Here is a 16,263-nt window from a genome sequence, read left to right as displayed (position 1 = left end):
CGCAGGAGCTGTGCCCACAGGGAAGATGTGCCGCCCCAAGGCAGGCCTCTGGATCCAACAGACCTTCAACTGCCCGCGTAGGTGATGGAGTCACCGTCCCTGGAAGTGTGCGAGAAATGACCGCATGTGGCACTTAGTGCCGTGGTCCAGTTGACAAGATGGTGACCAGTCAAAGGTTGGACTCAATGATGTCCGAGGTTTTTTCCAACCTAACTGATTCTGGGATTTTAAGCACAGAAAGAGACATTTCTATAGGAGAACAGCTGTTTTCATAAATCTCTTCTGTGTGGCTTTTGATGACATCTCAGTTTAGCTGCTGTGTGCATGGATAAAGTCATCAGCTGTCCCACTGTGCAGCTCTTTGACCTCACCTTTTGCTCTAGAAGGAGCACGTTGTTTTCCCCTGGCAGATCCAAGGATTCCTTAAACAGCAGTGCCCCAGAACCTGGGCACTACTCAGTGTCATGGATGGATAACTTCATGACAGTTACATGGACACTATTTTATAAAACTTAGCTAATAGCCCTGCTGTTTTCAGACACTCTACTATGCTTAGAATTGGGGTGGTACATCTCATCACTGCTTTTTTTGCTCTGCACTGAAAAAAATAGGTTTTCTCCCAGTGAAGTTAACCTGAAGCCCACTGGACCATTAATGATCCATCCAGGCTTCTTTTGTTTAAACCCTGCCCTTACCACGAAGAAAAGTTCTAAAATTATTGTATCACCTACATTTTTAAAAGACACAGTTACCCTTTATATTTAACTAAAAATTTGTTCTTCTGAGTATGAAATAGGTTACTAGATCAGTGTAAAAGGAAGGGGATGTGGTATTAATAGATTGGTGTTAGCCACTATAGTGTGTGGCTTGCAGTAGTGCTCAAAAAGGAACTGAGTAAGAATTACTGTTCTTACCATGAAGACTTAGACTGCCTATAAAGATATATGTCATCCCAAAATGTCATTTCTGACAGGTGCTGCCATAGGTGTTCTGGAGGTGGGCATTTTCCTTTTGCTGCCCTTTGCCCTTTGAATGCTGCCATATTTTCTTCAACAGCAACAAAGTTTACCTTACAAATCCTGCCTGCATGCTAAAAATTATTTCTTGTTTTCACTGAGGAAGGAGAGAGAGAAATACATGCTCTAACAAACATTACCATCTGTTTGTATTCTATGGTTAAACCCACCAAGTTAGACCAAGTTAGGGGGGCTCTACCACATCCCTGGGTGGGTTGTTCCAGTAAACAATTGTTCTTACTGCAAAAAAACAGTCTTATTTTGAGATGAAAGATGGAGAGCCCATTACAGGAGAGGCTGATTCGTTCTCTCAGTGTCACAAAGCTGGATTTTCTAGAGGATCTGTCTCAGAGAACAGCAGTGGTGTGTGCCACAGGCAGCTGCTGGCTCAGTTTGGTTCACCTCCCAACACGTCTGAAAAAAGAAGAAGGGTGTTTAGACACAGCCTTAGTTCCCTGATGGAAAATCACTACAGCTGAAGAAAACCTTTCTAGAATGAGCTCTTGAACAACTACTGTTTAGCCTTGGAAAGCAAATGGAATTTGAGTAAAAACAGGAATTGCCCCAGACTGTAAAAGCCTGGAAGTTCTATGAATTTGCTGAGTTTTATGATGTATCCCAAAACACTGATTACTGTCCTCAGAGCTGATCCAGTTTATTTATTCTGCTACAAGATATCTGTTTCTTATGCAAGCTACTAGATAGTACCAAAAAAGTACTACAGAAAATGAAAGTCTTGACATCCATGGACTTCAGGTCAAATCCATAAACTACTTGGATTTTCCAGCAGCATTTTGATAACTCTTCTAATCTTATCTTACTCAGACAGATCTTTTCCCATGCTCCAATTTTTCTGGAAAAAATGAGACCAATCTTAAGGCTTTAAACTACATATTTTAATGTATTTTCTTAAAATATTAGTGTATTTACACAAACTTCTCATTTCAAAAATATTTTCCTTGCCTGTTTTTAAACATCTAGTTTAAAAAACATTCAGCCAGATGACTACATCACACAAATATGAAAGAACATTCATTGTAGATGTGAGCTATTAAAAAATACAGCACAGAAACACGTACTATTGCTATAACAGTAAGTGAGTGCACTTTTTAAGTTGCTAGCTTCCACAAACAGTTCTTCCCATAGAAATTGCTTAGTCTGTGTCAGTAACTTCTACCCAGTTCTACATTGGAGTTCCCATTTCTTTTTTCCTCACAAAAATCCCCCCCCCCCCTTTTTCTTATACAGAGGTTGCAATAAAATGCATTACAGTAGTATTTCATTTACAAAACAAATGACATAAAAACTTGTTTCTTAACCCATTGGATTGTATTTCACTAAAACAATGTCCTTTCATGGAGATGCAAGAGAGATTCCAAGAGCTATCTGGATGTGGAAAATGATCTCAAAGCAATCCTGCCTGGAAAGGTGGACTTGAATTGCTGCATGATGTTGTGCAGATTCCCCTTTGGAAGGATCTCATCTTCAGATTTGGTAATTAGGATAGCATGTTAAACATTGTATTTAGTTAAAATAAATACAAATAAATTAAAAACAAATTATGGAAGGAAATTATTCTCTTGTTGATATTGCTTGGAGGAAGGCTGAGAAGTGAAGTTTGTGGCAATGTCTAGATTACACATGAATGGCAGATCATTTTACTTCAGTAGTACTCTCTGAACAAGGAAACAACAGCTATGAACAGGGCTGTAATTTTGGAGAAGGACAGTAGTGATCTTCTTTCAAACTTTGTTAGGAAGCCATTTTCCTGTGGAAAAGAACACACAGAGTTAGGGACAGCTTAAAAACAACATGTAGGGAAACCACACCACTCTCTGTGCCAGATTAACAGTGCTGCAGCACTGTGCAGTGAGGGACAGCTTTTCAGAGCTCTGCCTCCAAAAGATGAATAGCTCTTTAAAAATAGGAGCTTAAAATAGCTGCACCTTGCTGAATGTTTGTTTCATCTCCAAGTCAAGGCTATGCCCTCCCTGTGTAAATAGAAAATAAACATGAACTCTATCAGCTGAGCCCACATCTTCCAGGAAGGTACAAGTACTATGTTTCTGATGTAGTAATGCACCCAGAAATACCTTCTTTAAGCTTCCTTATTCTACTATGATGAGCCACCTATTATGACAGAATGTTGTCAGGAGTTGATACTTCTCTGAAATAAAATTGACTCTCTTTGAAAGAGATGGAAAGATAATCCTTTGTAATAAATCCAATGCATCAAGAGGCCAAGAGTCACTATCACCTTTTTTTTTGCGGCTACAGAGAAGGATTAAAACAAGAAAGAAAAAGAAGAAAAAAAAAAAAGGAAAAGCAAGACACTAGAAAATAAATCAGGGAAAAAAAAAAGTAGTAGGAAATATGAGAGAAGTGGGATGAGAGGGGGTGGAAAGAAAAAGTGACATTTACATATAAGTAAAGGAAAAAAGTACCAAGGAAATAACTGACACTGGTGTCATTGATTCTCAAATTCCCCCAGCTACAAAAAAAAAAAAGTATGGGTGTGAAGAAATTTTGCAGAGCAAAAGGATATTTCCCTTCACTGGCAGAATAGGAATTTCAGCAGCTTGGCAAAACAGTCCACTTAGTAACAAGTATTTTTCTCAGCATTCATAGATGGAAGTTCTAGGATTATCTCAGTTCAAACAGAAAAGATTTAATGCCAGTTGTACTTACTAGTACATTTGTTGTAAGTAAAACCGATTTGGGGTATTAAATAATGGCTTTGTTGAAATCCACAGCAAAAGTGCTGACTTCATTTGTGAGGATCACACCTGTGTATTCTCTCCTTACCTTGAACTTAAGTATTTTTGGACCAACTTCTCTATGAAAGCAAAATTGCTGCGCTGACCTTAGGATGCCATTACATTTTAGATTTAATAATGGAAATTTCAGGGTATGTGTGGTTTAACCTGCTTTGAGTGGGAGGCTGGACCCAATGATCTTCTAAGGTCATTCTCAACCTGAATTACGGTATGATCTTGTCCTTCAAAACTGGCAAGTGCCTTTTAAAAATAAAGTTGTATTTTATCCCTGTTCTGTTTAAAGCAGAAGCAAAGCTCTGACTGTAAGTCTCAATGAGACATTCCAGACACCAAATATTAAACCACCAAATGAAACTCTGAATAAAATAGCTTTGACAGTGTCTATAGCAATAATTAATGAAATCTCCTAATGTAGACTTTGGTGGAAAATGCGAAACTCACCCAGCCACCATTCGCATCAATCCACTCGGCTTTGTTGTTTATGATGTACTCTGTGATGAAATAAGAGATCTGCTCCTTCTCCTCTGCAGTCAGCTGAACCCCATGCTCTTGAAGCTTCTTGGTGAGAAGACCTCCAAATGTAAATATGGTCATAATTCGTCCCCAGTTAGTATTTCCATCGGCAAACTTTTCATCCATGACTCCATTGAAAATTCTCTTGGCGACAGCTACAGAGGTGATGTCAATCCTGTCCAGGAGTGGCCTGAGAGCCTCCTCGGTTTGGTCTTGCAGAGAGGATGCCATGGTTCTCAAGACATGAGCAACCCTGGTCTGGGCTGGTCCGAGGTGTGATTCCTGGAGCACATACTGCAGATAATCCTGAGCTAAGTAATAAACGTAATAGAACTCAGCAGTTTCCATTCAATCCAGAATGCAGAGAGCAGTTCACTGCTCGCAGTCAGGCTCGGCAGTGAGCAGCCACAGGACATGCACACGGTTTTGTTTCGCCTTTTTTGATGGAATCTTTCTGGTTTTACCACAGAATTTCCTGTACTGTAAGGCAGTGACTTAATGGCTGCGTTGGGGAATATGTCACAGAGGAAATGAAAGAAAAAGTGTCTCCTTTTATGTCTTGAGTGATTTATTTCTCCAAGTAGTGTGATTCCGCAACTAAAATCAACCAGATTTTACCACATTCTTTAGCAGCATAACTTGGCATTTTCTAGGGACTTTTGCTACATACCACTAGCAGAGGTTTGGCATTTGGCTTGCAAAATTCCAAGAATGGTGTGTGCTAGCAAAGGTTAGGCATTTGGCTTGAAAAAACATGCCCAAGAAGTGTGTGCTGCTGGAGATGCAGACACCCAGCACCCCCAGTCCAATCTCCTCACTGCCAGGGTTAAGGCTGCAATCTGTATTGCAGGTTTATGGGTTATTTCTGGTCACAACTTTGTGAAGAAAGTGGTAGGCATTCCCAACAGGATGGAAGAATGGATAAACTTTCTTCAGCACTCAGGGAGTTTTATGGGAGTGCGAAAAGTGGTAGCACAACAGTGGTACAATTATGGATGGACAAAGGGAAAAGTCAGCTTTATAGCATTATCCCTGTGCCAGACTTTCCCACACTCTTTCTGAGTGCTCTTCAAGGTCCTTCTTTGAAGATTTGAATGGGAAGCTTCAAAGATTTCTTTCCCCCTTGGGGAGCTCTGCTGAAAAAGATGTTATAAGTATGAAAGACAATGCTAATGCAGACAGCATGTCAGAACATGGGATGGAAAATATGGGGCCAGTGATGTGTAATACCACCTGAATCTTTCAGGACAGGTGAAAAAGAAGTATCATGATACCTACAACTACTCTTAGATTCAAATTTTCTGTCAAGCTGTTATTTCTGGGAGAAGAGGCAGGGGTATCAAGCCAGCTTTTTCATTACAAACATCTCCTGAGGCAATCTGATCTTGCTACAGGGCCAGGATGTGTCTGTAGAGAACTTCACCCCATTGCAAAGGCTTCAAAGAACAGCAAGCAGTTTGATGTCTAGGGACCCCTCTCTTTCTCCATCTTTCTTTATCTCTCTACTTCTTACCCACCTTTCTTTCACTGCTGTTCTTCCTTTGAAAGCAAAAGGCACTCCCAGCACCCCACACCAACAGTTTTTCTTTGTCCCAGGCGTGGCTGTGAGCCTGTTTCCAGTCCTGGGCACTCCCTGATGCTCAGACTTATGGAAGAGGAGCAGAGCTGCAGTCTCAGATGTCAGGATAGCACTGGCACCTAATTGTACCGGGGAAAGCCAGTCTGGACTGTGAAACAGCTCTGGTGTCCCATGCTGCTAACCCTAGCCAGCCCCCCAAAATGCATGTGCTGCTGCTCTGACATCACAGTTTTTGCAGAAACCCATTGACTAGACCAGGGGAGTTTCCACTTCCTGCTGAGGTTATTTCTGTACGTGGTGAGTCTGGCCAAGAGTGACACAGTCATCTTCTATCATAGCAGGGCTTGAAACCTCGAGCTGGAGCCAGCATAGCACAGCATCCAGCACTTTAGGACTTCCCTCACTTTCTCTTGGAAGCAAGGAGAGAGGGGGCTTGGTGTTGTGTTCACTTTTGAGAGAGAATGTGTTTCAGAGGACAGTGCAATCTGGAAAACTCCAATGTTAGATGTTATCCCCAGGAAAGGATGTGATGCCAGGACTGGGAATGAGCTGGGCGTGGGAAGCTGGATCTCCCCTCTTTCATAAACTCATGTTCTTACCAAAGCTCATTTTGAAAGTTCAGAGGTGTTTCCTATCCAGTACCTGCAGCTGTTGCTTTGGCAGAGCTGTCAGGCTGCCTTTGCCTTTGTTATGTTCAGTGATTTCAGCAAAATGCTATCACTTTATGAGGAATGCAAATGGGAAGGAAAAAAAAAAAAAGGATGTAACAGTCGCTAACTCTTTCCAACTGGACAGGAATTTCTGGTGCAGAGGGAAGTCATTGCTCTCCCAGCCAGCTCCCCTTCTGTCAGATGCTTGCTGTAAACAGGGCTGAGAGAGGTACTAGAGCAGACATCACAAGAATCCTCTCCCTATATGGCACAGTCTGTGAAATTATAGATCACTCCTGAATTTCTTAGTAATTGATTAATGAAAAGGTTTTGGTATTCTCTGAGAATATACTAGTTGAATATGAGGATAGTGAACAATACCTGAGGAGACTAGTTTTGTTCTCTTCATCACTGACAGGAGCAGAGCACAAGCAGATGCAGCTGTTTCTTCATTAGTGGAGCGTTTAGGATTCTGAGGAGGGTGATGAAATAGGACTGTGAATGTCACCATTATTGAAAGAAATCAATGTAATACCTTGGCAATTTTGGTGCAAATGCTGCTGCTTATAGTCTCTTGATTTCTTAAAGGGCTCTGAGGTGAAGCTGAGGGCTCAGCTCCCAGAATGGGGTGGCAGCTCTGAGCAGAGATCTCTAACAGCCAGCTGTGACGCCGATGACCAGAGCTCAGGATGGAGCTGGTGAAAATGCCCCAGGTCTCTCTCCTTCCAAGTTTTCAATAGTGTGCAGTGCAGGGTGCAGTTCCAAGTGCTGGATGTTCAGTAGCAGTGACAATTTATGGATCTATACACACAAGCTGATAATAGTCAACTCTGAACACTTTAAGAAATCAGCTTTGGGATCTCTTGCATCATGCCTCTCTAATGCTTTGATTCTCATTTTCTGCATTAGGCAGTGTCTTACTTGCTTCTAGCAGACTTTATTCTCATTTTGTAGCTGTAAGTGAATACCTGTGAATTAATGAAACTCTGCTTTCCTACCTGCTCTGTCTCCCCTGTGCTGCATGACTGCATTCTCATACACTGCGCTGCTTTTTCCTTGTTTCCCTCTTTGCTGGATAAGTGTTAATTGTTAATAAAAGGCTTGAAACAGAAACCAGCTTGACAGAGAAGCTCAAATGCAAACCCTCCCCTCACTACTTGGCAATTGAAAGGGGCTTCAGATACTTTGATTTAAATCTGTGCCCTGTGGATTTGAATCCACATCCTACTCTAACCTGAAAAGGCTTATTTTTCCCGAACAGATGGGGACTGCGTTGACAGATCCTCATAAAACTGACTTGTGAGAGACAATGTTATCTCATCGTGTTCGAGACAAAACCGAGCCAAATAACAAAAGCTTTGCTGAGCTGTCTGTGCTGCATCTGCCTTGCCAGAGTTCCAGGCGATGGTGGGAACTGTGATTTTTTGTTATATATATTTTTTTTTGTCTGGAAGAACAGTCCAAGGCCTTAAGAAAATGATTGAAGATATTTTTTTCCCCCTCCTTTTCTTCTCTTTTTGAGGTCAGCACTGGGGTGATTTTTTTTAAATTTTTTTTTTTTTTTTTTTTGGCGTGGTATCGGATTTCATCGCGAAAGAACAGCTCTGTTCACTTGTAGCTTTGCAGCTGTCCTGCGCAGCGCTGGTACGAGAGCTGGGCAGGTGTGGTGGCCTTTCTGAGCCAGGGAAGGATGCTGCGCGCTCGGGCGGCGCTGCGCTGGGGCCGCTTGCCCAGTGGAGTGCTGACATCTAGTCGCAGCCGGCCGCGCTGCAGCACAGCCGGGGGAGCGCTGCCGCACAGCCCTGCCTTTGGGTTCTCCGCGCAGCAAACACCGAAAGTCCCGCGGGACTGGGATGCAGCCGGCTAATGAGCCATGTTAATAAGTGATGTTGTGTTTCCCGAAGCGCTGGGCTGCGGCCAAAGAGCGACGGGGGTTTTCCCTCTCGGCTCCGGGACCCCAACTGCAGTGCTGTGTCCATCTCTGGGGTCCCCAGCCCAGGAAGGACATGGACCTGTTGGATCAGGTCCAGAGGAGGCCTCTAAGTTGAGTAAATCGTTTTTCCTAGGAGGAAAGGCTGGGACAATCGGCATTGTTCAGCCTGGAAAAGAGAAGGCTTCGGGTTGACCTAATTCCAGCCTTGCAGAACCTTCCTTGAGGGGTGCCTACAGGAAAAGTGGAGGGACACTCTTTACAGGGGCACAGATGACAGGATAAGGGGAATGGCTTCGAATGGAAAAAACGTAGGTTAGATGCTAGGTAAAAAAATCTTTACTGTGAGAGTGGTGAGGCGCTGGAACAAGTTGTCCATAGAGGTTGTGGCTGCCCCATCCCTGGAAGTGTTCAAGGCCAGGTTGGATGGGGCTCTGAGCAGCCTGGTCTAGTAGAAGGTGCTCTTGCCAACATCAGGAGGGCTGGGAGTTAGTGATCTTTAAGGCTCTTTCCAACCCAGACCATTCAGATTCTCTGATTCCATGAATTCTGCCAGCCGGGAAGTACCAAAGCCTCCTGTCCAAAGCATGCAGAGGTCATCTCCATTAATTTTGGGAGCAGTTAACTTTAAAACATTTAAGACCATCTCCTAATGTTTCTAGGATAGAGACAAAATGTCAGGATTCTGGATCTCAGATTCTGTGGCAACTGAAAGAGAGACTTCGACCCAGCTTGCATTCTGTGTGTCAGACATGCATGCTCTGAAGGCAAGCTCCAGAAAGGATGGGAGGATGCAGCTGGTTTTGCACCCTCTAGGCCAGCTGAGGCGTCCTGGGCTAATTGGAAAGCCAAAGTGCTCCCCATCATGAACTAAAGCAAGTAACTACTCCAGCTCGCTGCTGAGCTGCGGTGCCACCTACAATGACTGAGGGCTACACAATTTGGCTCTCTCCTGCTCCCAAAATACCACACAGGAAAGGTGGAGGGGATGGATCAAATGGAGGTGCACCACGGTTCTCCATTGCTCAAACATGAGAAGATGATCATTCAACTCCCCTTATGACTCCTCTGTAGCATTCCAGAGACCCAAGGGGACTGTAGGAATGGCCAGCTTTGGCTGTGTTACTCAGGATTCAGCTGCTGCCTTGTCACTTCCCCTGGTAACTCATCTCAGGTCAGAGGCTGTTTTCTTCTGGATCCCTGGTTCTGTCATCACCATAAGTCAAGGAGCAGCCAAACATACTTCTCCACTGTGCATGTGTCATGTGTCATCACGTGCATGTGTGCAAACACATGCTCTACATTCTCCTAAGCCTTTCTGAATGTTTATCTTGGATTAGGAGAATTTGAACACATAGTCATTGTTGTCAGCAGTGAGCCACAGAAATGTAAAGGTCCCTAAGCTTCCCAGACCATGGAGCATGAAAAAGTCTTGGTAGAAGCTTAACAAGTTCTTGCAGATGCCAGCAGAAACACTAGAGTCAGCTTCATGGCTGAAAATACTTGCTCCCAGAAGGGGAAAAAAATCTGTTTTTGAGTATTCATGAAATAAGAAGCCAAGAACTCATGCCTCAAAAGGATAACCAAAACTTTGCATGTCCCTGGCACTCATGAGTCAAGAGTGTCACAAGTCAAGGGTGGTTTTGAGTGTTGGTTCATTTTCGTGGGGCAAATGGACATGTGCAGTCATTTGTGATGGATCAGCAGCTTTAGTTCAGATCTGTGTTTTTCAGCAACATAATGCTGCCAGGGGAGACAGGCATTCAACACCTAAACCTATTTTAGACACTGGTGATACTCAAAATGTGGTGAGACAGCATTTCAGTGACATATCTGAGCCTTGCTTTGCATACAGAGAGTCCCACTTGATGACAACTCCAAAGTATGAACAAGATTTAGGTAAAGAGTTTCCACTGAGCATGGATAAGATATATGTGCCCAATTCCTTTAGGTGTCTTTGGGGGGAAAAAAAAAAGAAAAAAAAAAAAGCAGCTATTCATTAAAGCTATTAATAGTTTAAAGATAGGCATGCTTTTAAATTCTTTCCTGTTTGATTTTCCAAGAGAAGCTTATGTATCTCATGTTTTTAAAATAAATCACTTTAAAATCCAAGCTCACTTTACCAATTACAAGTTACCTGGGTGCCTTGGAGCTTTGCAGTCCTGTACATCAGCCCTCCCAGGAACGTGCTTGCCTCTGTGCTTCTCCATCTTTTAAATCAGCCCTGCATCTGCTCCTGCACTTCTCCATTATTTAAATCAAGGCTGCATCTTCTTATGGTTCTACTGGTAACCTTTGCCCTTGGTCAAGGGTTTGTGATCCACAGATTAAATATCTTTCCTTTAGAAGAGAATGTATTCCCTTAATAAATGATTTTACTCCCCTTTTTCCAGATCACCTCTGTTGATGATCCTATAAAAGAAGGCTGCAGCAACACTGGTATTTCTACTATAAATTCCTGTTCATGGAGGTTCATAACTCATCTTTAGTTTGTTTTGCATGCAGGGTTCTGGTCTGGGGGCACATTTGTTTTTATTCCTCTTTCAAATAGCTTTGAAATATTTAAAGTTATAAAATAGACAAAAATACAAATGTACACTGTATAGATATTTTCCTCATTTATAATCAATCCAGATTTTTGGATGGAAATTATTATTAGGAAATGAATGTGTAATGGGAATTAAGTAATTTTCATATGTTCACAATAAATATTGCTATTAAAACACATTTCTGAACCCTAATTCAATAATTTTACTACAGTTTTATTACCTTTTCAAATGTGTATTTGCATGAAAATGTCGTGGTGCTGGTGCCTACTGCTTGCAGCCTCCTTTTTTAATAAAAATTTTTAAAAACCCTTCATGCACAAGAAGAAGACTACATTGCTGTTTGGCAGGACTTTTCTGAAGTCTGAAGTCTGCTGTTATGAAGGTCACTCCATCCACCTACAGCCTAAGAAACTGGGCTCCATGTGGTAGAATAAAATCTCCTTCATTACTCAACTGCAAGGAAGGGCTTGTGAACTTAATATCCCAAATGACCCTTCTGGAGGGTTCTTCAGCCCTAACTGCATTTCTCATTTTTCTGATTTGCACCACTGCAGCAGACACTCGGCTGTTGGCACTCTGCAGTATTTTCAAATGGTTATGTGTAAATTGCTGCAAATTAGAGCAAGAAATTAGCTGTAACTCCCATGGCATATTTTCATCCTTGTGTTTATTACGTTTTCTAATCCTCCAAAAAGCATGCTGAGATGGCGTTTCTGTGCTCCTAGGAGAAGGCTGTGAGCAGAAATAGCAAACTAATCTGTCTCCCCAGGTATTTATACCACATTCATCGCTGTGCTGTCTGAGCATGTAACACTGCCCCCTCGATCTTTCTAAGTGAAATGATGTCCTGTTAAGTAAGTGTGAAGGAAGCTGATGCTACCGTGACTAGTTACCCAAACCTGCTGCCATTCTTTACCCACAGCAGAATAAAAAGAGATTTGCTTTTGAGCTCATTTTTTATTGATGGATCTTTACAGTCTTTCTATTGATGGATCTTTACAGAATTACATTTGTCCATCTCCATTGCCGTGGCTGTGTACAGAGCCTGGGGTCATCGAGGGAATTAAGCCTGTAAGCATCTTAGCAGTGATACTGATCCCAGGGCCTGCTCAGGCCCTAAAATGCTCTGTCTTTAAGAAAGCTGAATTCTTTTAGACCTTTCCAAATAACTTTTGCCAGCTGTTATAGGCAATAAAGCAACACCAAAATGCCCAGCTGGGAGTGGGGGTTGTTCTGTGGTGGGAATTCACCCATCCAAGCCTGGAGGAGGGTCCTGCCCCAGCTCACTGAGCATGGGGAGAAGCACTGAGCCAACACAAACCCCACTGGCCTCACATAACAGCAGGAGTGGGGCTGTGATAGTCTTTCATTAGGCAATGGTGAGGGTGATTGCATTTAATCTGTGAAGCATTTTAAAGGCTATCGGTGGCAAGAGCGAGCAAACGCCACACCAGCAGCTCAGTGGGTGTAACTGAGTTTTCACAATAAAACCCCGGAATACCCACTCATCCTCAGCAGACTTGCCTTTGTATCAATTTGGGACTAGATTCTTGGCATGCCAGGGAATTATGCATCATAATGACTTAATCAAGGGCTTTCACAGTGTATTCTGGAGCTGAGAAACCTTTTTAAACCTCAATGCAGATGGAAGCTTGGACCCAGCAGCGAGTGCTTTGCTCATGAAGTCAGAGGAGCTCTGCACAGACTGACCCCCTGTGCCTCTGCAAAGCTGTATTGATTTTGGTAACTTCATCTGTGCAGGGATGTGAATCTGTCCACAGGGAGCTAAATCAAACCTAAAGTTATCGATTTTCAAGAGCAAAGAACTTTAGTTAAAAATCTCTTATGTTTTCTTAATTATTCTTGATTTTGAAACATGGCATCACAGCACAATGATGATACTAAGAAGCAACAGTAAATAATTCAGCCAGTTGCATGTGATTTATGCAGTAAAGGCAGAGAGAATGGGACTGAATTAGACAAGGTTTTTATTTGGTCTTTGTGCTGGATAACTGTTAATCACTCAATGAGAAATGCATTTCCAATGGCCAGTGCTCAAGCAACATAAATAATAGCAACATCCTTGTTTCTCCTTTGCCCTCAATCTCCTTTTGGAGGCTTGACAATAAACAGCCATTCCCAATCTATTTCGTAACTCAGAACCCAGATCCAAAAAGCCCCCATGAAATGTAATTAGTTTACTTTACTTGTCTCTCCTTTATATTCCTGAGCTAATAAATGGCCACCACAGTTCCAGAGGGAGTTAATTTTTCTGGCTGCTTACAGGGGATTGAGAGCTGTTGTCTCACTTGAGCATGGCTCAGTTGTTTGCTGGGTCTATCAGCAGGAGCCCGTATTTGCTACAAAAGGTGGCAAACCACAAAATCATTATATCCAATGTAAAACTTGGTGTTCCTGTGGCGTGGCAGACCCCTTCAGCCTGCTGAGTTTTGGTTTCCCCATCTATTGGATGGGCTTCTTCAAAAGATTTGCTGACTCTGGCAATAGGATGTAACTTTCTAGTTATGCCTACATATCCTCAAGAAAACCATGGGTGTCTCTACGACCCAGTTCCCCACTTCTAAAACAGGAAATTTGAGACTTCCATTCAGGTCTGTGCCTGTTGCCTGTATTTACAGCCTTCCCAAGGAGGTGTGTTGGGTCAAGGGGGGTCTGTATGTGGTGCCTCAGCTGGGCTGGACCGTGCTCAGGCTATTGATGATGACAATTCTGCAGCCACGAGCTCAGCAGAGCTGAAGCAGGTAAGAGCTGACTCAAACGTGCATCACTCCAGTCATTTGCCATCTGTGTGTGAGTCAGAGCCCTAATATTTGTTTTCCATCCTTTGTTGGAAGTCAGTGGAGCTGTTTATTTATGCAGCAGTTGACACACTGGGGCCTTAATCTCGGCCAGGCCTAGGTGCTGGTTTAGTACCCAGCCTAATGTAGCATGTTATGAGTGAGAGGCTGGGTTTAGCTTTTATATGCATGTGTGTGTATGTCTTGAATCCCATTTTTCTCCCGCATGACATTGTAGATAGCAGCTAGGTCTGCCTTAGAGATGCCAAAGATGCAGAGCTTGTAATTCTTTGGACATGTGTTTTGGTTCAGTCACCTAAGATTGAGTGCTCGTGAGGCAACCTGAGAGGCAGTTTTATCAAGTTCATCTTTTCAAATCACTTTTCTTTCACAATACGGCTTGCTAGCTGTAAAATTGTTCCATTAAACAATGTTACCACACTCTGAGGCAATTTGTTTTCTTGTGCATTGATCTTTGATCCAACGTACTTGCTCCTGAAAACATTCTTCCTTTTTAACCACTTGGATAGAAGCTAATTTTGTAGAAATTGGAAATTGTTATAGAACAGCGTTTCTTTTGTATTCTGTCCTTTGTTATTTGCTAATCACTTTTTCTGGATAGTCACTTTGTGAGTGGATATCTATTCAGTCATGGTCAGATTCTTTAGTGTTTAGTGTACTAAATTAATTTGTTGTGTAGCTCTCCAAAACAGTTTTGAATTATAGATTTCATAAAAGGGTAAAAATCTCATTTTAAAATAAAGAAATGGTTTTGCTAGTATGTAATGTTTGGCAAATTAGAAACAACTGCAATAACAATAAACTACATTTATTGTTAATTAACTCGTAATCGAATGGAAACTAATCTCCCCTGGAAGGTAAAAACACAACACACTTGCATGATGTAGTCAGGTTTTCTGTTCATGGTGTCCAGCTGGATACCAACAAAGAAAATGTCTGGGGGTTTATTGCAGCAATTCCTTGCCAGACAATGCTGTCTCCATTAGCCATGGCCTCGTGTGAAACCAGGAGGCGTTTTAGGTACCTTGGGGACCTCCAGCTATTGTTTCTGTTTGAGACATTGTTTTCATCCTAAAACATCCACACTATCCTGTCCCCTTTCTTCCTTTCTGGGGGTTCACAGAATCCCCAGAAATCCTTCCTTTCTGTGGATTTACAGCCCTGTCCTGCAGCCTCACACGCACGTGTGTCAGCTGCTGATGGGGCATCCTCCTGCACGGAGGGAGGTAGAATGCAGCTGCAGGATCCAACCTGAACACCTTCTGTCTCGGTTCTAAGGGGTTCTGAACACTTCTGAGGAAGCACGGCTGGGAAACCAAGTCTGGCCTGAAAGCTCACACTCCTGAACAGGGATCAGTTTTATCAAACATGCTGCCTAATTCCTGGTGATATTAGCAGGATAAGAATGCTGAGACAAACATTTAAAACCCAACAAGACACTGAAAATTGTGTTCTGATGTGAAAAGTGACTCAGTAAAAATGTTACTTCCAAGCTGCTGCTGAGTCCAGACCAAATGTAAGCAGTTTAAAAGCAAATGTACAATATTTATTTCTTAGCTGCCAGCCATATAAAGGGCCCATGCTCTAGGTTGGTTGCCCTACAGCCCAAGTAGTTGCTTCCCCAGGTAGGTGCTGTAGTCATGAATTGGTGATGCTTTGCCTCTGCTTTGTATTTGCAACAAGGAGGTTGCAACTGGATGTGAAAAAGGTCAGAATAGGTTCCTTCCTTCTGATAAATGTACACCTGCTGGAATTGGAACATCCAGTCTGCCTCTTTGATAACACAAAACAGAGAATTTCAGTTATTACTTTCTGTGTGTAGCTCATAAATGAGCTATGACAGACTCTGCTAGCTAGATAAACCCTCACAGTTTTATAATCTTATTCCTTTTCATGGTTTTGCAGAAATGTAACACTCCAGAATGCTCTGATTCATGCATGCCTCACAACTGCTGTGGTTCTTCCCCCAGAGCATTCCCCCTTGGCTCCTGCCCTGGCTCTGGAGCTACCTGAGTGTTGGTGTTGTAAACCTTCTTTCTATCCTGAGGTACCTGTTTGATATTCAGCCAAGGTTTGTTCTGTATCACTGATAAGTTTTACAAGAGGGTCAATGGTTAAACAAAAAAAATTATAGATAAGAATTTCACCATTAAAGCTAACTAGCCTCCCTGGTGGTGTCTTTATGACTGTATTTCTCTACATCCCTGTACTTATTTAAGGTATGGTGACAAAACATTCTGTCATCATTAACACTAATGCTGATGTCTCTAGTCCCCATCTCCCCCTTTCTTAAAGTTTGGTGTTTTGATGCCTTCTGATACAACAAGATGCAGAAGAATACTGAGTCAGCAACTGCCTTTTTACTATGAATAAGTGATTGCATCAGTGTTGACTCCTAAGGAATTTGTAGAAATTTATTTCTAGAGAGCA

General features: G+C 42.5%; 1 protein-coding gene across 1 annotated transcript; it reads right to left on the bottom strand.

Annotated features, from left to right (window-relative positions):
* Nucleotides 1-1,897: 1,897 nt before the first annotated feature.
* On the bottom strand, nt 1,898-4,800 carry BCL2A1 (BCL2 related protein A1). The gene is made up of 2 exons (XM_038147288.1): nt 4,235-4,800; nt 1,898-2,784 (listed from the first exon to the last, which is right to left on the bottom strand). The coding sequence occupies exons 1-2, from the start codon at nt 4,652-4,654 to the stop codon at nt 2,680-2,682; spliced, it is 525 nt and encodes a 174-aa protein (XP_038003216.1). The 5' UTR covers nt 4,655-4,800; the 3' UTR covers nt 1,898-2,679.
* Between the last annotated feature and the right edge of the window lie 11,463 nt (nt 4,801-16,263).

The sequence above is a fragment of the Motacilla alba genome, chromosome 10, assembly GCF_015832195.1.
Source record: "Motacilla alba alba isolate MOTALB_02 chromosome 10, Motacilla_alba_V1.0_pri, whole genome shotgun sequence".
Classification (NCBI taxonomy): domain Eukaryota; kingdom Metazoa; phylum Chordata; class Aves; order Passeriformes; family Motacillidae; genus Motacilla; species Motacilla alba.
Note: the sequence above shows the minus strand (reverse complement) of the source record. Positions and strands in the feature narration are given on the sequence as shown.